Source organism: Vigna radiata, chromosome 9 (assembly GCF_000741045.1).
Source record: "Vigna radiata var. radiata cultivar VC1973A chromosome 9, Vradiata_ver6, whole genome shotgun sequence".
Taxonomy (NCBI): Eukaryota; Viridiplantae; Streptophyta; class Magnoliopsida; order Fabales; family Fabaceae; genus Vigna; species Vigna radiata.
Window position 1 is genome coordinate 11,125,578 of NC_028359.1, and position 20,731 is coordinate 11,146,308.

The following is a 20,731-nucleotide window of genomic DNA, read 5'->3' on the forward strand; positions in this document are numbered from 1 at the left end:
TTATGGGTTTAAATGTCAAATTGGTAACAGTACTAGTGCAAAAACGCTGTTTAACGTCGGTTAATTTGAGCTTTTAACGTCACTTTAACATCCGACCTCTAAACGGGTGACTCTAAGGGACGTCGGAATTCCTCAGAACCGACGTCCATATAAACGTCGGTTAAAGATATCCACCGACGTCTCTATAAACGTCATCTTAAACTCACACCGACGTCTAATTACTCTGTATAGACGTCCACCTATGATTAATCCGACGTCAACATGAATATATAAAGAGGTTTAAAATGAAACTAACCGACGTCTATGTTGTTATAGACGTCGGACATGGCTTTAACCGACGTCTAACAACAATTTTGTGTTTTAGTGCAGTTTTAATCCAGGCTTTCGGTAGCATTGTGTAACATTCTCCTCTCGCTAGTTTCCTCACAAAAAAAGCTTCCGTCTTTTGAATCTTCTAGTCGTTTCAACCCAAAATCGAATCTGGGTCCATGGCTACTTCCCATTAATCAACCGCAACAGAAAAAAATTACGGTGTCAAGAAGTAAACAAGGACCTAGGTTCCATTTTGGGTCGGAAGAACTAGAAAACTCAAAAGATCGCCACTCTTCTTGTGAGGAAACCAGCAAAGGGAGAATGTTGCACTATGTTACCCAAAGAGACAATCAAAACTGCACTAAAACACAACACAAAGAAAACAAATTTTAATCAGTTCAACAACAAGATAATCGATAAAAAACTAAAGAAAGTTTAAACGGGAAGCATAAAAAAAAACCACGCACCTGGGATGCAAGAGAGAAAAAGGAGAGGACGAAGACAATGACGTTATGAGAAACGACAATGCAATGCAACAAGAGATAAGAAGTAGAGGTGCGCAAGCGAGTAAAAGAAGAGGAGAAGCAGAGAAAAAGGAGAAGAGATGAAGACGCGATCAGAAACTGAATGTTGAGAAGAGTTCGCGGTCTATTAAAAATGAAATGGGACATCAGTTGCTCCAGAAACCGACGTCTAGGAAGCTGAAAAGATTGACGTTTTGGTTTCCTGTCAGGGAAGTTCACATCGGTGCCCCTAGCAGCCGACGTCTACAACCCTCGAATTTGGTGAAAATACAGGAAAGTAGACGTCAGTGACCCTCAGAACCGACGTCTACATTGAAGAATTTTTGTCTTCCCGCCTTCCAGACAGGTCTTAGATGTCGGCTTTTGACTACGTGACATTTAATTGCCTGGGGTATTAGGTGAAAAGCATTAATTGTAGCCCAATCGACGTTGCTTTTTCACGGGATCCGACGTCTATTCGACGTCTAAAGCTGAACCAGTTGACGTTTGATTTCCTGTCAGTGACGTAGACGTCGGTGCTCTTTCTAGCCGACGTCTAAGCTCCTGGGATTTAATGTTTAGCATTAATTACAACCTAGTAGACGTCGGTCTCCTGAAACACCGACGTCAATGGACTGTCTTATCACATACCTCAAGCAATTGGACGTCAGTTTGTGGCAGGTCCGACGTCTATGATGTCATAGACGTTGCCTGACATCGAAACTGATGTCTAGTTTTCCAATTTATTTACAATAATGCCACCGTGCAGTAGTAGACATCGGATTTTCACAAAACGAACGTCTAAGGGGTGACGTTAAACAACGTTTTTGCACTAATGCAGGTCGAGTATGAATACTTCTTACCCGCTAACTGTCACGACTATCAATGGATACCTGCCAATATCTAAAAAAAATAATTTATAAATTTTTAAGATAAAATCTAAACAAAATTACACATAAATTAAATTTTAATTTTAATTAAATTTTTAATCTAATAAAATATAAATTAAATTTTATTTTAATATTTTGCAGGTAATAGACATCTATAAGTATGATACCCATACCCAATGTGATATTAAATTATTCATTACCTACTATCCACACAAATACTCCTTTCAACTATCTACTTACTACCCGTAACAAAGATTTTATTGGGAATACCAAAGGATATTTTTGCCATCCTGGCCTGGCCTATTCCAAGTAAAATATTTTCTTTTTCTAATTTCTTTTATTTTAGATATAATTTCAATCTTCATTCTCATATATTGATATTATGGTTTCTTTTATTTTCTTTTAATAATTGCAACAAAATGATATCAAAATAATGTTATAAAAGTGTCTATCATATGTATTCCAAATAAAACTGGAAATTACATTTACTTTGCGTTTCTAATAAAACGAATGACACTTCTTTTGTAGTTTTATAAAATGATAGTAAACTTCCTAAATTTTAATAAAGCGACATATAATTCTTTAATTTTATTTATTTTAAAAATAATTTCATGTGTGTGTGACGTTTCTCTTATCTAAATTGCATTTATACTTTCTATTTTTTTTCATTATCAGAGTGGCCTCTTTAGATATAAATTAATGTGAAAATAAAATGTTTTGTTATTCTTTTAAAATTTAAAGAGATACGTGCGTAACATAAAAAGAGACAATGTAATGCTTTTAAAATAGAAAGTAAAGTTAACATGTAAATTTCGAAGAACGGAAAAAATATAATACTTATATATTAGTGTAATACTTTTATTCTGTACTTCAAAGTCGCTGTTGGTCTACTTTCTTAAATGGCTAATGGTCTTAAGGCCGTCCTCTACTATAAAATATATATTAAACTTGGACTATAACATGTTAACAACTTCTTTATGTTATTATTTTGTTGGTTTCTACATTTAAAATGATCAATCACCGTAAAGTTGTTAAAAAAGACATTTTCTGGCAATTTGAATGCTTTTGTGTCTGTACAGTGGTCAACTCTTCAGTGTGCTACATTATTTGCTTTCTTTTCCAACACTTGATGAGGTTATCAATTCCTTCCATGGAACTTGCCTCATCAGTTTCCAAACTCCCACGGATGTACGACGTTCTCATCAACTTCACCGGAGAAGACATCCGCAGGAAATTTGTTTCTCATCTCGATTATGTCCTCTCTTCTGTTGGATTAACTACTTTCCTTCAGCACGACAATGCAGTGCAGCCAAAACACATCCAAGAGCCTATTCTGAATCTGTGTCGAGTAGCAATTGTTGTTTTCACCGAAACATATTCTCGATCTGCTTGCTGTCTTCATCAGCTCCAACAAATCATTGAATGGCACGAAACTTATGGCCGACATGTTTTGCCCGTATATTACGAAATTCAGCCATCCGATGTACGTCTTCAGAAGGGTGACTTTGGGAAAGCCTTCAGAGAAACTGCACATCAAACATTTTCAGCACAAGAACTGGAACATGGCATGTCCAGGTGGAGTCACGCAATCACCAAAGCTGCAAATTTCTTTGGATGGGATGATTGCAATTACAGGTAAATCAGTTACTCAATAAGCATATTTTAAGCTTTTGATTGAATTTAGGTAATACATGACTTCCTCATTAATTGCTATTGCACTTGAAGGAGTGATGCTGAACTAGTGGACACAATTGTTAGGAGCGTTCTTAATTTACCAGTCTTGTCTGCTACACAATTACTTTCTCTCGCGGAAGAAGTGATTCAAATTATAAAAAATAAATCAACGGGACTTTGTAGGATAGGGATATGTGGAATGGGAGGATCGGGTAAAACCACCCTTGCCAAAGCCATTTATAGTCAAATTCATGGTACATTCGTGGAGAAAAGTTTTGTTAAAGATATTTCAGAAGTTAGTCGGAGGAGAGGGCCTGTACATTTACAACGACAGCTTCTTTCAGATGTTCTGAAAACAAAGGTAGAGATACATAACGTTGAAATGGGAAGAAGTATGATTCTGGAAAGACTTTATCGGAAAAGGGTGCTCATTGTACTTGACGATGTGAATGAACATTGTCCATTAGACCTATGGGAAAGTAGGGGATGGTTCGGTGAAGGATCTGTAATAATCATTACAACAAGAGATGAAGACCTGCTAAGGAAACATGAAGTTCGTTCTGTTTTTCGGGTAGATCTAATGAATGAAAACAAGTCCCTTGAACTTCTTAGTTGACACGCATTTAGAGAAGCAAAACCAAAAGCAGAATACATTGACCTTGCAAAAAGAGTAGTTGCTAGATGTGGAGGACTACCTCTAGCTCTTGAAGTCATTGGAAGTAGTTTATTTGAAAGGACGAAAGAAGAATGGAAGAGTGTAGTGTCAAAATTTGACAATATTCCCCGACATGAAGTTCTACAAAAATTGAAAATAAGCTTCGACAGTTTGCATAATCAAATGGAAAAAGATTTATTCCTTGATGTATGTTGTTTCTTTGTTGGCAAACTTTTTGTATATGGTACAGGGATTCACTACCAATGAGTCTTATGATGTTTTCGTCTCGGGTGACAAGTTCACACAGGTGAATGACTTTCAATGTTTTTCAAAGTACCTGAGGATAGTAATTGTGTCATGAATTGTGTCATGAAGTGAATGTTTGTGTGTGTTGTTTATTCACTCCCCGTGAACAGGTGGCAAAGAAATGACTACTTGTGTCTTAAGAAGAAGATTGGAGGTACATAATATCACAGCTAGGATTTGGTGACCATGTGAAGATTTTCGTCACTTTTGGGCATGGATTGATTGTCATGAAGATGACCATCTATCTATTATATACTGAACCAACGTACATGCAAATGAATCCTTCTTTGGAACCAAAGGAAAATGCCCTCCTTAGTCTTGTCTTGGTTTTCTTAATTGCAAAGGTTTACCGAAATACTTGGAGCACAACTTTGTCTATATATCTCAGCTTCACTCACGTTACGAATAACCGTGAATACAACTTTGGAAATCTGGCTATCATCCAACAATGAGATTTATCCAAATAATAAATAAATGTATTTATAACTTGAAAAAAATTGCAAAATAAAGAAATAATGACATAAAGAACCACGTGAAATATATTTCTACATCTTAATATGATAGTGTTCATTGATAAACCTTATCATCCTAATCTTGCAACTAGAAATTAAAATCTTCCTGCGACATACTTGCTTAACATAAAAATAGAGATACCAAAACGCTTTTAAAATAAAAAGTAAAGTTAATATGTAAATTTTTTAAAAAATATAATATAATTATAAAAGTTTTCATACTTATTATTTTAATATTTGTTTTCTGTGGTTCAAAGTAGTATGTTGGTGTAATATCTTAAATGGGTAAAGTAAAAAGTGTTCTGTGATAGGCATAATGCGCTTCCACTGATATAAAAAAGTTACTATCTTTAGCTACTTTGAATGCTTTTGTGTCTGTACAGAGATCATCCCTTTCACTGTGTTGCATTATTGCTTTCGCTTCTAACACTTCATGGCGTCTTCAAATCCTTCCATAGAATTCGGCTCTTCAACTTCCAAACTCCCACAGAAGTACGATGTGCTCATCAACTTTAATGGAGAAGACATCCGCAGGAAATTTGTTTCTCATCTCGATTATGCTCTCTCTACTGTTGGGCTCACCACTTTTCTTCACGAGGAGAATGCAGTGAAAGGCATGCACATCCAACAACCTATTCTGAATCTGTGTCGGGTAGCAATAGTTGTTTTCACCAAAACCTATTCTCAATCTGCTTGGTGTCTTCATGAGCTCCAACAAATCATCAAATGGCAAGAAACTTATTCCCGACATGTTCTGCCCGTATATTACGAAATTCAGCCATCTGATGTACGTCTTCAGAAGGGTGATTTTGGAAAATCATTCAAAGCAACTGCACAAGAAACATTTCCATGGCAACAACTGGAGCATGGCATGTCCAGGTGGAGCCACGCACTCACCAAAGCTGCAAACTTTTTTGGATGGGATGAGAGAAATTACAGGTAAATTACTCACTCGCTCACTCAACCATAATTTGAGCTTGTAGTATAAATTTGGCAGTACGTGACTTCTTCTGTAATTGCTATTGAACTTGAAGGAGTGATGCTGAACTTGTGGACATAATTATTAAGGGCGTTGTTAATTTACCAGTCTTGTCTGCTACTAAATTTCCAGTTGGATTACAATCCCGCGTGAAAGATGTGATTCAAATTATAAAAAATAAATCCACGGAAGTTTGTGTAATAGGAATATGGGGAGAGGGAGGGTCAGGTAAAACCACCCTTGCCAAAGCTATCTACCATCAACTTCATGGTACATTCACAGAGAAAAGTTTTATTGAAGATATTTCACAATTTAGTCAAACAAGAGGGCATGTTCATTTACAAGAACAACTACTTTCCGATGTCCTAAACACAAAGATAGAGATACGTAGCATTGAGATGGGAAAATGTATGATTAGGGAAAAACTTTCTGGGAAAAAATTGCTCATTGTACTTGACGATACTAAATATGATCCATTATTAGACCTATGCGATAGTCATGTATGGTTAGCTAAAGGAAGTGTCATAATAATTACAGCAAGGGAAGAAAGCCTACTAAGAATACCTGAAATTGGTTCTGTTATTTCGATAAATCTGTTGAGCACAAATGAGTCCCTTGAGCTTCTTAGTTGGCACGCATTCAGAGAAGCAAAACCAGAAGAAGAATACAATGACCTTGCAAAAAGCGTAGCTGTTTGTTGTGGAGGACTACCTCTTGCTCTTGAAGTCATTGGAAGTAGGTTATTTGAAAAAACGAAAGAAGAATGGAAGAGTGTATTGTTAGAATTAAAGGAAATTCACAACCATGATGTCCATCGGAAATTGAAAATAAGCTTTGATGGTTTAAGCAATGAAATGGAAAAAGATTTATTCCTTGATGTATGTTGTTTCTTTGTTGGTAAAGGCAGAGCCTTTGTTACAAAGATCCTAAACGACTGTGGAGTAGATGCTGATAGTGGAATAAGAATTCTCATAGAGCGTGGCCTCATACAAGTGAAAAAGAACAACAAATTAGGAATGCAACCGATGCTACAAAAAATGGGAAGAAAAATTATTCGTCAAATTTCAGGAAAGGAACTTGGGAAGAACCCTCAACTATGGTTTGGCCAGGATGCAGAATATGAACTGTTAGAGAATACTGTACGAACATTTTTTATCCATTGTTTTGAAACTTCTTTTTGAAGTGTTTGCTTTCTAATGTGCAATATATTGTTTTTCTTAGCTGTTCTCATCACAGCAGACAAAAGTCATTCGGAAATTGCCTTTGAAAATGTTTTTAATAGCCACAAGAGAGTTATTCGAACATCCTTCAGTAGTAAGAGACAAATCAAGACTTCTGAAACTCACTAGAGATTTTGGGAAACTGAGATGGATCAGTTTGCAAGGGTTTTCTTCAGAATACCTACCTGAAGACTTTTATCTGCAAGATGCAATGGTGATTGATTTAAAACACAGTCTTCTTCGATTCGTCTGGAAAGAACCTCAGGTTTTTATCACGTGTCATTTTCTTTTAAAACTCAGATTAATTAAAATAAAAAATATTATTTGTTTCCACTTATAACTGTTTTTATTTTTCGTTTTCTTCTCTAACATTTTGTCAAAAACTATCTTTGTAAAGGTTTTGATGTGGTTAACAGTCCTTAATCTTAGTCACTCCAAGTACTTGAGAGAAACTCCAGACTTTTCTGGACTACCTCGTCTTGAACAGCTCATTCTCAAAGATTGTTCAAGATTGCGCAAAGTACACCATTCTATTGGATGTCTCAACAATCTTGTATTGCTAAATTTGAAGGACTGTACAAGTCTAAGCAATCTCCCAAGAGAGGTATATAAGTTGAAATCTTTAACCACTCTCATTCTCTCTGGTTGTTTGAAGATTGACCCATTGGAAAAATATATAGTGGAAATGGAATCCTTGATAATTCTAATTGCTGAAAATGCAGCTGTGAAACAAGTGCCTTTTTCAATTGTAAGCTCAAAAAGCATTGGATATATATTTCTACGAGGTTTTGAGGGATTGTCATGTAATCTTTTTCCTTCTATCATTCGGTCTTGGATGTCACCAATCATGAATCCCTTATCTTATATTCATTCGTTTTGCATGGATATTGAGGATAATGGTTGGAATGATCGTTTGCCATTGCTTAGCACCCTTGCAAATCTTCGAAGTGTTTTGGTGCAATGTGACACCGAGTTTCAACTATGTAAGCAAGTTGAAACTTTTCTGATCGAATATGGAGTAAATGTTACAAAATCAGGAATTTCACAGAAGAACTTGAAGTATTCTTTGATTGGTGTTGGAAGATGCAAGGATTTCTTCGATGCTGTCAGTGATAGCATTTCTCAGGTTCATCTCTAGCTTTCCCTTCGTTCATTACCTTCACAGTCACATCTATTGATTAAGAGAACACAATAATCCGAATAAAGTATAATACAGATTCATCCAAAAGTATCTGATTTTAATAACCAACTAACCATGTGATTATGCTTGAATTAAGTACTCGCAAATTGATTTCCACTTTCTTTCTTTACTTGCTTCCTGATTGTTTTATTCCCAATGATCTTAGAAATATAAACTGAGAGATAAAAACAGAACCTCATTCTGAATTCCTAAAGAAATGATGATGATATATATACACTGAACAAAAACTATTAACCAGACTTGTTTTAAGCATATATTAATTTTTGTTTAATCAAACATGCCCTTATTATCTCATGATATAGGTATTTGCAAGCAATGAGTCCCGTGATGTTTCTCTCCCAGGCGATAATGATCCTTATTGGTTGGGCCACATGGGTAAGGGTCATTCTGTTTCTTTCACTGTGCCTCGAGATCGTGACTTGAAGGGAATGGCTTTGTGTGTCATTTATTTATCAACCCCTGAAATTGTGGCAACTGAATGTCTTAGAAGTGTCTTAATTGTTAATTACACAAAGTGTACATTACAGATACATAACCATGGCACGGTAATTTCCTTTAATGATATAGATTGGCAAGGTATAATACCAAATTTAGGATCAGGAGACAAGGTGGAGATTTGTGTGACTTTTGCTCATGAATTGGTAGTCGAGAACATAGTTGTTTATCTGATATGTAGTGAATTAAACGACTCACAAAAGGAGCCTGCCCCAAAGAAAAATTCCCTAATTAGATTTATAAAGAAAGTTGTAATGTGACCTCTGATAAGTCATTTATCTTCTTTGAGAGCAGCAGGATCTCTTGAGTTATGGAATTAATCCTCTTGTCCTTGAATGCAAGTTATGTTTCCTCATACTTTCCTTGTGTTTCTTTCAGTATAGCTTACAGTTAAGAAATTCATGTTATTTTACCTTGTTTCTGCTCCTCACATTGTGCTTACTTGGCTTTAATTGAGCTGTTTATTGTATTTTGTTTTCTGAATGTTGGTTTTGTCAATTTTTTACCTTTTAGCATATTTCATTAAGAAATCCTCGCAAAAGATGCTGCTGCATTATGAAATAAAGATAGCTGAGGTTCGATATCTATAAAGAAATATGAGGTTTCCTTATAGGTGTGTGACTTCACTTAATGAAACGTATTGAGGTTTAAGACTTCCAAAAAAGAATAAATCACATTCAAGCATTGTATATCTTTTGAGTTTATCACGTAACAGCTTTGTCCTTTATATAGGCCTTCACTTTCTTGCATAATCTCTAGAGGTATTATCCTTTTATGCTTGATAACATAATCGTTTGCATGTACATGGTCTTGTAAAATGATGCACTTAATTATAAATACTGCGAGCTATGGATAAGAAAATATGCAAAGAACATTTGAAATAATAAGTTTATGATATTGTACAATATCGATTGTTTCACGTTTACAACCAATAATGATTCTTTACATACGTTTATTGTTTTAACATTTTTCAAACAAGTTGTTTATGTAATAGCGCCTCCAAATTTAAGTGCTCTAACATCTCATTTTAATAGTATAAAATTACTAAAGTACAACATTACATAGATGATAACTTACAAGAAATTATAGACCACCAAATAAAAAAAAAATCCTACACTTGGAGAACAAATTTCTATCTATGATATTGCATCATCCTCCTTTTCACGTTGAAACTAATAGGAAAATGTCCACTCTCTAAGCTCTAACAGGTTAAGGTGATCATTGCAAAAGAAAAAAAATACACAAAGAGAAACAACACAAAAGCAAAGGTAAGCTAGTAATAAAACAGTTCAACATGGTAATATAAAACTTCATCATTTATCACACTTCACACATAATAACACATCATTTCTATTCATACCACAGACTCAGACTTGGCCAAGCGAAAGAAATATAGTATAAATGTTGAGCCATGGAAAGTTCTGCACTTGTGTGGTGGAATAACTGACCCACTCAAAGCTACCACAAAGAGGTTAGTCCATTAAAACGCCCTTTGCCACCATGGAGAAAGGCCCCCAAGCTGGGACCTCTTACTCCTCTCATGACATGACTCATTTATCTCTAATTGAGCATGAATGATCATTAGAGTGTCAGGATAACCCCCATATTGAGCTTCTTACATTTATAATAGTCACATATTGAACCCCCAATAAGAAATTCCTCCTTGGAATTCTTTTCCACAACATTTCATCCACCAACACAAATTCATTTAGCATTGCATAATACATGAATCCACTGAACATCCATTAAAAGAACTAGAAACAACCCAATCAAGTTATCAAACTACCAAATACTACTCAAAACCCAACAAGAACAAGAGAACAAAGAACACAAACCAATACTGCACCTAGGCTGCTCAGCCCCAACATTCTGGTGCTCAACGCTATCCCTATTGGAAAGTGGCGCTTAGCGCTACTTTCTTGGCACTCATCCCTAGCACTATTGGAAGGGTGGCGCTCAACCCTGCAACCCTAGCACTCAGCCCTATACCAGAAAATCAGCAACTCTAAAAATAGCTTTGGTTGACCCCAATACCTATCCAAATGATCAGAATGTCATCCTAAACAATGAGAATGATTCAAAAACATGTTTATGACTTTAGTTAGATACCAATTTGATGATTTGGTAAGGAATCAAGGTTCAACCAATCAATCTATAACTAAAAATCATATATTAGATTCTAAACATTTTACCTCAGATTTAGTTGAACAAAAAGGCTATACAAGTCTTAAATTGCTTAGACACCAATCCAAAACATCATGTTTCTCTCTAAACCCACTCCTTTAGAAAATCATCTATTAAAACCCCCAAATAGGACCCAAAAACCAACCAAGACTCTCATCCTATCATCTACTAACCCATTTTACATTAGATTCCTCTTAATTAAAACTTATACAAGTTTAAAAGGTCCATAAGACAACCATAAAACCTCAACTCCTCTCATTTGCTCACTAATTCAAATTCGCAACTATTCAGAGCCCTAATGTTAAGCATAACATCTTTTATACCTCACCCTACCAACTAACATCGGTTTGTAACCCGGATTTAAGCTATCTCTAAGCTCCAACAAGTTTGAATTGACATGAAAATAGACCTAAAATATCAAATTACTCACTCCAACCATTCGATTACAATTTTTACTATTAAGACCTCCATTTCAAATACCAAACCCTCTCTATACTTTGATACTCACCACCATTTAATCATTTTAGCTAATTCTAATCATACATACAACATCCCAACATGTTATTCACAACCACAACAAAATCATATTCACATCATACCAGCTATTCAAACATTATTCTACCAAATTAGTATTATCCAAGCTTAACTGAAGCTAGAATGCATATCATATTTATAATTGAATCATCATTCCATTTAACCAAGTACAAATTATACTTATAGATTAAATGTAAAAGCTAAACACTAGCTTTCCTTACCTTACATCGAAGCTATTGAACTCTAAGAATGTCGAACCCTTACTTCCGACTCAAGAAATTCTAGAAATGCCTACAAACTAACCAAATCACGATCGAAGTGAGTCTTAGGACCACCGATAGACAAAGAACCAAGAATAGAGTATAAATGACACGTTCGAAGGGGTTCCTAAGCATGATCATAGATAGAAAAATAAAAGGAAAAAGAGGTAGAAATTTACTTGCTCTAAACCAATAACTGATCAGTTAGAAATGGAGATTACTCAGTTGTGATCTCATAGGAACATCCTAATTGTCAAACATATGACCGAGGAGTGAGATTTCTTAAAGAAAAAGGGAGATATAACTAAGAGGAATAGTTTTAGAGAGATGATGTATGTTTTAAGTAATGAAACAAGTTTAAGAAATTCTATTTATAATAGTAAATTATTGTAATTTTAAAATACTTGGTCTCATTATTTTAAAAGACCTATAAACTCTAATACTCTATTTTCTAGGTTCTCACAACTGCAATGTTTAAAATTAATTTGAACAAATTGAAACTTACCATATAAAATTGATTTTACGGGTAAAAGGATATTTATAGAAACATGCTTTTTCAATCAATTAAGATTACATATACTGGACTGTTTTGCTTGATTTATATGGTTTTAGTAGGTCTAATAACTTTTACTTCATAAAATACACATTAGAAATAAGCACAACATAAGAAAGTCAATTCACACTTTTTTTAACACTAAAACCTTTTACAAAGAAATAGTCTAGTGGTTCTTGATAAGTATAAATCATACGAATCTTAATAATCACCCTCTTTTTTACGATGACTAATATTATGAGTTTTGTAAGATATAACCTATATGTACAAGGAAAACGATATGTTGATACGCAAATTTGATAACATTTTGATGGGACAACGTGTTAAAATGTGATTGGTACAAACAAATGCATTTTTTTTAATTATATTCTTGCTGATATGGAAATGAAAGACGGGAAGAACAAAGGCTTCGCGTGGGTCTTTCAAACTTTGTACTTTTCATTTCTTCTTTCACAAAACTTAGGTTTTGGAAGCTTGGTTGTAGAGAATCCCTCCTAGTGCCAAGTTTGTTCTACGTTGCTTCCTTCCAATGGTTGTTGGCCTCCTATGATTGTGGAAATTCTGTGATTGTAGAAATTGGTATTGCAAAGCGAAATGTTTAATAAACGTGAAAACGAACAATAACCAAAAGGAGAAGTTGATTATTTTAAAAGTTTTAATTTCCTTTTAGAACTTTTATCGAACAGTTTATTTATGAATAAAAGTTGCAGAGATGGATAATAGCATACACATAGATAGATAACAATTTCATGAAAATTTCAAAAATGCCATTATACCATGTTATTTTGTGATTTCTGATAACCGATGCATAATAGATGCGTTATTGTCTCTTCTTTTACTAGTACTCTTTCAACATTATGGCCCATCTTGCCACACTAAAGCATTCAATATTTGAGTTTCTCAACCGACCTCCTCTTGACAGACTCTCATCCTCTTTTGTGTCAATTTTGTTGGCTGCATTGTTTTCTTTCCTCTTTCTGTCATTGGCTTCTAAATTATTAGTATTGTCTTCTCTTATATTAATTTTCAAAAAATACAATTTCTTCAATAAGTTTGGAGGCAATAAATAGTTTTTGTAGTGAATTTGAAAAGGGAGACTAAGGCTAACTCAATGCAACAAGAATCTCAAATCAAACAAAATAAACTAGTATATTTAAGCGTATAATTAATTACATATCTAATATACAAAAGATAAACAACATACTAAAAAATTATAGGCTCATTTAAAATAAATTTTGAAGATAATAATACAAACCTAAGAACATGAAACACGAAGAACAATGCAGGAGGATGCAATCCTAGACATCTTTTGAAAAGCTACACAATCCCACTATAGTGCAATATGACTTGAACAATAATGCAATAATACCTTGACAACAATAGCAGCAAAAAAACATAAACACTACCAACAAAGAACCTAAGCGAAAAACAAACTCAACCAAAAACACAAAAGAAAACTAAAAACCACTTATCTTGAGGGGTTGCGAAGTAGGCTTCATCAGCAGTGAGAAAGGAGGTCCTTTAAAGAAAGGCAACAAGTTCCCAAGAGGCAAAAAAAGCAGCGAAAAACATTGGAGAACTCTTTGCTATCATGATGGAGAACGAAGGAAGGAGGAAGAAGAAGCTGTTGTAGGGTGGTGGCAACAACGTTCGTGGAGAACCAAGGTGAAACTTTCACGAAAATGAACCCTTAATGTTCAAACCGCTCCTCTATTTTTCAATAATATGTATTGTATCATTCTGCTTGATTTTTACATTTATTGTTTAGCATTACATTTCAGTATCTTTATCAAATATTCATGAATTGTAACCATTCAAAATGGAGAATTGATGGATTTCATATGGATTTTGGGTACCAATTTTTATCTAACAAAGGCAGCTTTTCACGTAATTAAATCACAGGAAAAGTAGACAAAATTATATTAAAAATGACCTAACAAACCTATGAGATAAAACCTTCCGTTAAAAGTTTAATGTCTTCTGGAAATATATATATATTTTCTTGAGCTAAGCACTTTGATCAATTAAACCAATTTTCAGTGGTAGTCATCCTTTTTGATATAGAATGAAAAAATAAAAATAAAGAATAAAAAAAACTATGAATTCCACACAACATTTTTTGCTTTTCTTTAAAATCTTAATTAAATAATATTTAAGAAAAATTTCTCTGCTGTAAATATCCACTCCAGACAATTGGCCATCAAAATGAGAAAATCCCGATGAAATGTCCCTCATCAGAAAAGCAACTTGTGCATTCTGTTGGTCTTTTGACGGATTGTATGAGTACAATCCACCATGAAGTTGAAACTGTAACATCAAATCTAAGGATTGTTGCAGTTTGTCCATATGAGTTGCATCTTACACTTATTAGGTATGGAGACGTTGCTTCCTAGAATCCAAGTGTGAATCTAAGTCTCATATTGGATAGAAATAATACATAAAACACTATATAAAGATGAAAGACCCATTATATTAAAATTTTGAATAAAAAATGATATCAATCCATTGTATATTTTAACTCATATCTCAGTAATTTTTGTGTCTTTTGGTGAGCTGCCTCCTTGATAGACCTAACACCTATCACATAACTCCAAATTCCATTAATTTTTTTAATTCGCTTGAATGACCACGAACCACATCCTGGAGTTCCTTAAGATTAGTGTTCTCAGCCATGGCGTCAGCACCAATATAAAAATGCTAACAAAAAATAATCAATGCAGCAATACCGCAACTCAATGACCGAGAAAATAAATGAATGACAAATCAAGTGGAATTTTATTGCTCTGGAAGTCAATATTTAATAACTAGTGGTATTAAAAGTTGTAAAATAGCATCAACAAGGGGTGAATTCCACTAGAATAAGGACCAGGAAAGGAATAAGGAATAATCAGAATGTGACAGGTAATAACAGACAAAGAGACACTCAGAAGCATAGGGAAAAGACACGTACCATAACACAAATTCTCCACTATGTTACAAAATCTTTGGATTTACTATTCCTTTTCTTTTTCCTCAAAACTCTCTTTTGTCCACCCTGTAAGGGATCCTCCTCCATTAAAAATTTAAATTCTTCTGGAAATATATTTTTGCTTGAGCTAAGCACTTTGATCAATTAAACCAATTTTCACTCGTTGTCATCCTTTTCGATATAGAATGAAAAAAAAATAAAGAATAAGAAAAACTATGAAGGTTCGTCCATTGCTAAATTAAATCCAAATTGAATAAGTGTCTTTCCAAACACTTAACGTGAATGTCGCGGAGAAAAATAAAGAACGCACACTAGGTGGGTTCAGGATGGAAAATATTACACATATATGTAATTTAATATATTGGGATCTTTCTCGAACTAACACTTTCTTATAGTTATTATTGTTTTGCCTATGAAGAGTTGACTTCAATTCCTTTCATGGAGTTTGCTTCTTTTTCTCCATCATCATCATCATCTTCGTCCTTCTTAAAATCAGAACCCCAATTCATATACGATGTGTTCATCAACTTTGGGGGAGAAGATATCGGTAGAAAGTTCGTTTCTCATCTCCATTCTGCCCTTTTACTAGCTCAAGTCAAAACTTTTATTAGCAAGGAGAATCTTGAGGGAATTAAGCTGGAAGCATACAGGAGAGCAATAGCAAGCTCTAAGATTGCAATAATTGTTTTCTCCAAGACATACACTGAATCTACCTACTGGCGTCTTGAGCTTGAAAAAATCATTGAATGCCGCCAAACATTTGGACAAATAGTTCTTCCACTAATTTACGATATTGTCCGATTGGATGAACGTCATCAGATGGTTGTAAGGGTGTTGGAAAAAGCTACACCAGGAAGCTATTCAGGAGAACAACTGGAACGTCCAATGTCCAGGTGGAGAAGAGCACTAACCAAAGCTGCAGGTATCACTGGTTGGGATTTCAGAGATTTCAGGTAAAGAAATGCATTCTTCGTAGTTTCTTTTGTTTTAGACTGAATTAAACATACGTTAAGGTTGTGATTTGATTTTCGTAATACATTACCATTCATATTGAAGGCACGATGCTGAACTTGTGGAGGAAATTGTTAGACACATTCAAACATTGCTGGACTATACAGACATGTCTATTACCCAATTTCCTGTTGGATTAGAGTCCCACGTGGAAAAGTTGATTGGAATGATTGAAGAACAATCCACTGAAGTCTGTATGATAGGGATATGGGGAATGGGAGGATCGGGTAAAACTACCATAGCCAAAGCAATCTACAATCAAATTTATCATTCATTCATTGGTAAGAGTTTTATTGAAAATATTGGACAATTTCGGAATCGAGTAGACAGAAGGCATGTTCATTTGCAAGAAAATCTTCTATATGATGTCTTAAAATCCAAGTTTGAGGTGGAAAGCGATAGGGTGGGAAGAACTATGATCGAGACTCAACTTTCACGAAAAAAGTTGCTCATTGTGCTTGATGGTGTGAATGAGTTTGTCCAATTAGAAAACCTATGCGGGAATCGAGAATGGTTCGGTCAAGGAACTGTGATAATCATTACAACTAGAGATGTTACCGTGCTGAACCAATTAAAAGTTAATCATGTGTATACAATGGATGTTATGAACGAAAATGATTCCCTTGAGCTTTTAAGTTGGCATGCCTTTAGAGAAGCGAAACCAAGAAAAGAATTGAATGAACTTGCAAGAAACATAGTTGGTTATTGTGGAGGGCTACCATTAGCTCTTGAGTTCCTTGGTTCCTATTTATGTGATAGGACAAAGGAAGAGTGGGAAAGTGTATCGTCCAAACTAAAAATAAATCCCTTTAATCAAATACAAGAGAAATTGGAAATGACTAGTTTTGATGGTTTGGATGACATGGTAAAGGATATATTTCTTGATATATGTTGTTTCTTTATTGGTAAAGAGAGGAGCTATGTTACAAAAATACTAAATGGCTGTGGACTGTATGCTGATATTGGAATAACAGTTCTCATAGAACGTGGGCTCATAAAAGTTGAAGGGGCCAACAAACTTCAAATGCATCCTTTGTTACGAGACATGGGAAGAGAAATTATCCGTAAAAGATGCCCGGAGGAACCAGGGAAAAGGAGTCGATTATGGTTTCAGAATGATATAAAAGATGTATTGAAAAAGAATACTGTAAGAACATTCTTTATATGATTTTGAAACCTTTTTTGAAAGTGTTTTCTTTTTCAGTGTGATGCATGTGTTGTTCACTTGTTAGACTCAGCGTTAAGTATGAATGATCAACACATATTTAGGGATTTCTCAATTGTTTCTCTTTGTTGTTTTCATCACAGGGAACAAAAGCTATTCAGGGATTATCCCTGAAACTGCATTCAACCGGTAGAGATTGCTTTGAAGCTCATGCTTTCAAGGAAATGAAGAGACTAAGATTTCTACAACTGGATCATGTACAACTTACTGGTGATTATGGGTACCTTTCTAAACAACTGAGATGGATTTCTTGGCAAGGGTTTCCTTCTAAATACATACCAAACAAGTTTCATATGGAAAATGTAATTGCAATTGATATAAAACATAGTTATCTTCAACTCGTCTGGCAGCAACCCCAGGTATTTATTACATAGATTAACTAAAATAGATATAATTAATATACTTGGTTACAAGCTATAATCAGTTTTTCTATTTTCTTTCACAATCTTTTGACAAAAAACTCTGTCTGTAGGTTTTAGAGCAGTTAAAATTCCTTAATCTTAGTCACTCCAAGTACTTAAGAGAAACACCAGACTTTTCAAGACTACCAAGTCTTGAACGGCTCATTTTAAAAGATTGCCCAAGTTTGTGCAAGGTACACCCATCCATTGGACATCTCTACAATCTGCTACTGATAAATTTGAAGAACTGCACAAGTCTAAGCAGTCTCCCCAGAGAGGTATATAAGTTGAAATCTTTAAGAACTTTAATCCTCTCTGGTTGTTTCAAGATTTACATATTTGAACAAGATATAGTGCAGATGGAATCCTTGATAACTCTAGTTACTGAAAATACAGTAGTGAAACAAGTGCCCTGTTCAATTGTAAGCTCTAAAAGCATTGCATATATATGCCTACATAGATTTGAAGGATTGCCAGAAAATATTTTTCCTTCAATCATTCAATCTTGGATGCCACCAACAATGAATCACCATTATTATAATAGTCCGGTTTGCATGGGTATGGAGAATTATAATTCGCGTGACCTTGCGCCATTGCATAGGTGCCTTGCAAATCTTCGAAGTGTTTTGGTTCAATGTGACACAAAGTTTCAACTACATAAGGAAGTGAAAACAATTCTTGTCGAATACTTAGTAAACTTTACAGAATCAAGAATTTCAAATCATCACTTGAGGTTTTCTCTGATTGGTGTTGGAAGTTACAATAACCTCCAAAACACTCTCAGCGATAGCATTTCTGAGGTTCGTTCTATAGCTCTTACCTTTGTGCACATACCTTCACCATTCACTTTATCTATTACTTAAGACAACATGAAATGATCCTAATACAGCATCTAAAGGAAACTACATAACTCACTTTTTATAGTAGCAATGCCTCGTTTGGAAATACCCATGAACAGGCCAAATGATGGTTCTGCACTTGAAAATCATGTCTGTTAGATTCCCATTCATCATAAAAATATAGTTGAAAGACTTGTAATACTGGAACATAACACAACAAAACTAAGAACATTTTGTTAAGTTTGATTTGTGTATTACATTTCAATTTGATCAAAAAGCCTATTTTTGTTTTCCATGGCTTATCAAGATTAGAACTAACAAGAATGGTTGGAACATTAAATATCCATCTCATTCATATTTTGGATTCACACAGAACCATCAAAGGTTACTGAGTGACTAATTCAAAGAATACATTGTAGTTTGATTAAAAAGGCTCATATTTGTAATTTGGAATGATAAAATAATGATTGTAGGAGATCAGTTCTGTTGAAACTGTGCCTACAATAACTGTAACAATCATATTTTTTATTTAGTTACCTTTTATATTGAATTGTTATGTTCTTAAATTCACTTGTTTGGATATATTTTAGTTGTTGAAGATGTAACCATGATTTACCAATATTTATGCCTAGAAAAATATGGATATATATTATGATATACAAATTTGCGTATCATACTTTCTAGCTCTATAAAATGAGTAAAGTAATAAAACATAAATCATTCTCTCCTATTAAAGAAAACAACAAATTGTTATCAAGAGCCTTTATCTTTGAAGGATCTGTGAATTGAGAGAAAGAGTAATGGAGTGAGATATATACGCATAGAATTCATCACCAATTTCTTATGGTGAGGTATTAGTTATGGGCTTCAAGGATGATCAATCATCTCGAATCATTGGATCTTTGGGAGGTAGTAGAAATAAATTATGATGTTCCTGAGTTGCTTGAAAAATCCAATAGTAGCTCATCAAATGGTAGACAGAAAAAGGCAAAGGAAAAAAATTTTGAATTTCAAAATTTGCCAAAGAGATTTAGGATTATCTCAAGAAAGTGGGATGTAGCTATGAAAGAACCAAAGGCATGCAAGTTGGCCAGAGGATTCAAGATGTATAGAGGTTATGTATATTACTTTCCAATTACTTTGTGATATGCAGGTTATGTACATTACTTTCCAGCTCATTAAAATGAGCAAATAAATATAACATAAACCATTCTCTCCAATTAAAACAATAACAATTTGAATAGAAAACATACATATATGACTAAGCCTTTGATTAGCTGGTACAGGGATTGGCAAGCAGTGAGTCTTGTGAAGTTTCTCTTCCAGGTGACAACCATCCTTATTGGCTGGCCTATATGGGTGAAGGACATTCTGTTTCTTTCACTGTGCCTCAGGATTGTGACATGAAGGGAATGATTATATGCATTGTGTATTTATCAAACCATGGAATCGTGCCAACTGAATGTCTTACAAGTGTCTTAATTGTTAATTACACAAAGTGCACACTGCATATACACAAACATAGTGCAGTAATTTCTTTTAATGATGAAGATTGGCATGTTATAATATCAAATTTAGGATCCGGAGATAAGGTGGAGATTTTTATGACTTTTGATCATAGATTGGTGGTCAAGAACACAGCTGTCTATTTGATATGTGATGAATCAAATGGCTTGGAAATGGGGCCTTGCCCAGGAAAATGCTCTGAATAAATTGATTAAGAAAATAATAATGTGTGATTTCTGGTAAGTTATTGGTTTATGAACAGATAAGTGTTTCATGAGTTATGGATTATAATCGTTTCCTTGTTCACAATTTATTTTTTTGCGTTGTTTCCTTCTTTATGTTGAGTAGTAGTTTATAGTTAAGAAATTCAATGTTTATTTTACCCTGTTTTTAACTCTTCCTATTATACCATGTCGGTTGTCCTTGAGATGTTTATTGTACTTCCTTTCTCGTTGTTATGTTTCTAAACTTTTTCCCTTTTTATCATTATTAATATATAAACA

At 34.3% G+C, this 20,731-nt stretch overlaps 3 protein-coding genes across 4 annotated transcripts; all 3 read left to right on the forward strand.

Moving 5' to 3' along the window:
• Positions 1–2,744: 2,744 nt before the first annotated feature.
• Positions 2,745–4,709, forward strand: LOC106773914 (TMV resistance protein N-like). Its single transcript, XM_014660681.2, has 2 exons — positions 2,745–3,340; positions 3,431–4,709. The coding sequence occupies exons 1-2, from the start codon at positions 2,835–2,837 to the stop codon at positions 3,993–3,995; spliced, it is 1,071 nt and encodes a 356-aa protein (XP_014516167.2). The 5' UTR covers positions 2,745–2,834; the 3' UTR covers positions 3,996–4,709.
• Positions 4,710–5,218: 509 nt separating this feature from the next.
• On the forward strand, positions 5,219–9,106 carry LOC106773038 (disease resistance protein LAZ5). 2 transcript variants are annotated; one of them, XM_022786375.1, is made up of 6 exons: positions 5,219–5,791; positions 5,887–6,970; positions 7,053–7,316; positions 7,449–7,655; positions 7,944–8,177; positions 8,555–9,106. In XM_022786375.1, exons 1-6 carry the CDS (start codon positions 5,286–5,288, stop codon positions 9,005–9,007), a joined length of 2,748 nt encoding a protein of 915 aa, XP_022642096.1. In that variant the 5' UTR covers positions 5,219–5,285; the 3' UTR covers positions 9,008–9,106. The 2 variants fall into 2 exon arrangements, with proteins under 2 accessions (XP_022642096.1, XP_014515208.1); XM_014659722.2 differs by having other exon boundaries at positions 7,449–8,177.
• Positions 9,107–15,684: 6,578 nt separating this feature from the next.
• Positions 15,685–20,434, forward strand: LOC106773332 (TMV resistance protein N-like). Its single transcript, XM_022785914.1, has 5 exons — positions 15,685–16,199; positions 16,303–17,404; positions 17,566–17,841; positions 17,955–18,683; positions 20,009–20,434. The coding sequence occupies exons 1-5, from the start codon at positions 15,685–15,687 to the stop codon at positions 20,432–20,434; spliced, it is 3,048 nt and encodes a 1,015-aa protein (XP_022641635.1).
• Positions 20,435–20,731: the final 297 nt, after the last annotated feature.

What these genes read in the sequence shown, in the direction of transcription:
- LOC106773914 (XM_014660681.2), top strand. Translation starts at nt 2,835, where the DNA reads ATGAGGTTATCAATTCCTTCCATGGAACTTGCCTCATCAGTTTCCAAA. An exon ending in TGGGATGATTGCAATTACAG is followed by an intron (nt 3,341 to 3,430) that starts GTAAATCAGTTA and finishes TTGCACTTGAAG; the next exon opens with GAGTGATGCTGAACTAGTGG.
- LOC106773038 (XM_014659722.2), top strand. Translation starts at nt 5,286, where the DNA reads ATGGCGTCTTCAAATCCTTCCATAGAATTCGGCTCTTCAACTTCCAAA. An exon ending in TGGGATGAGAGAAATTACAG is followed by an intron (nt 5,792 to 5,886) that starts GTAAATTACTCA and finishes TTGAACTTGAAG; the next exon opens with GAGTGATGCTGAACTTGTGG. An exon ending in TCAGTGATAGCATTTCTCAG is followed by an intron (nt 8,178 to 8,554) that starts GTTCATCTCTAG and finishes CTCATGATATAG; the next exon opens with GTATTTGCAAGCAATGAGTC.
- LOC106773332 (XM_022785914.1), top strand. Translation starts at nt 15,685, where the DNA reads ATGGAGTTTGCTTCTTTTTCTCCATCATCATCATCATCTTCGTCCTTC. An exon ending in TGGGATTTCAGAGATTTCAG is followed by an intron (nt 16,200 to 16,302) that starts GTAAAGAAATGC and finishes TTCATATTGAAG; the next exon opens with GCACGATGCTGAACTTGTGG. An exon ending in ATGTATTGAAAAAGAATACT is followed by an intron (nt 17,405 to 17,565) that starts GTAAGAACATTC and finishes TTTTCATCACAG; the next exon opens with GGAACAAAAGCTATTCAGGG.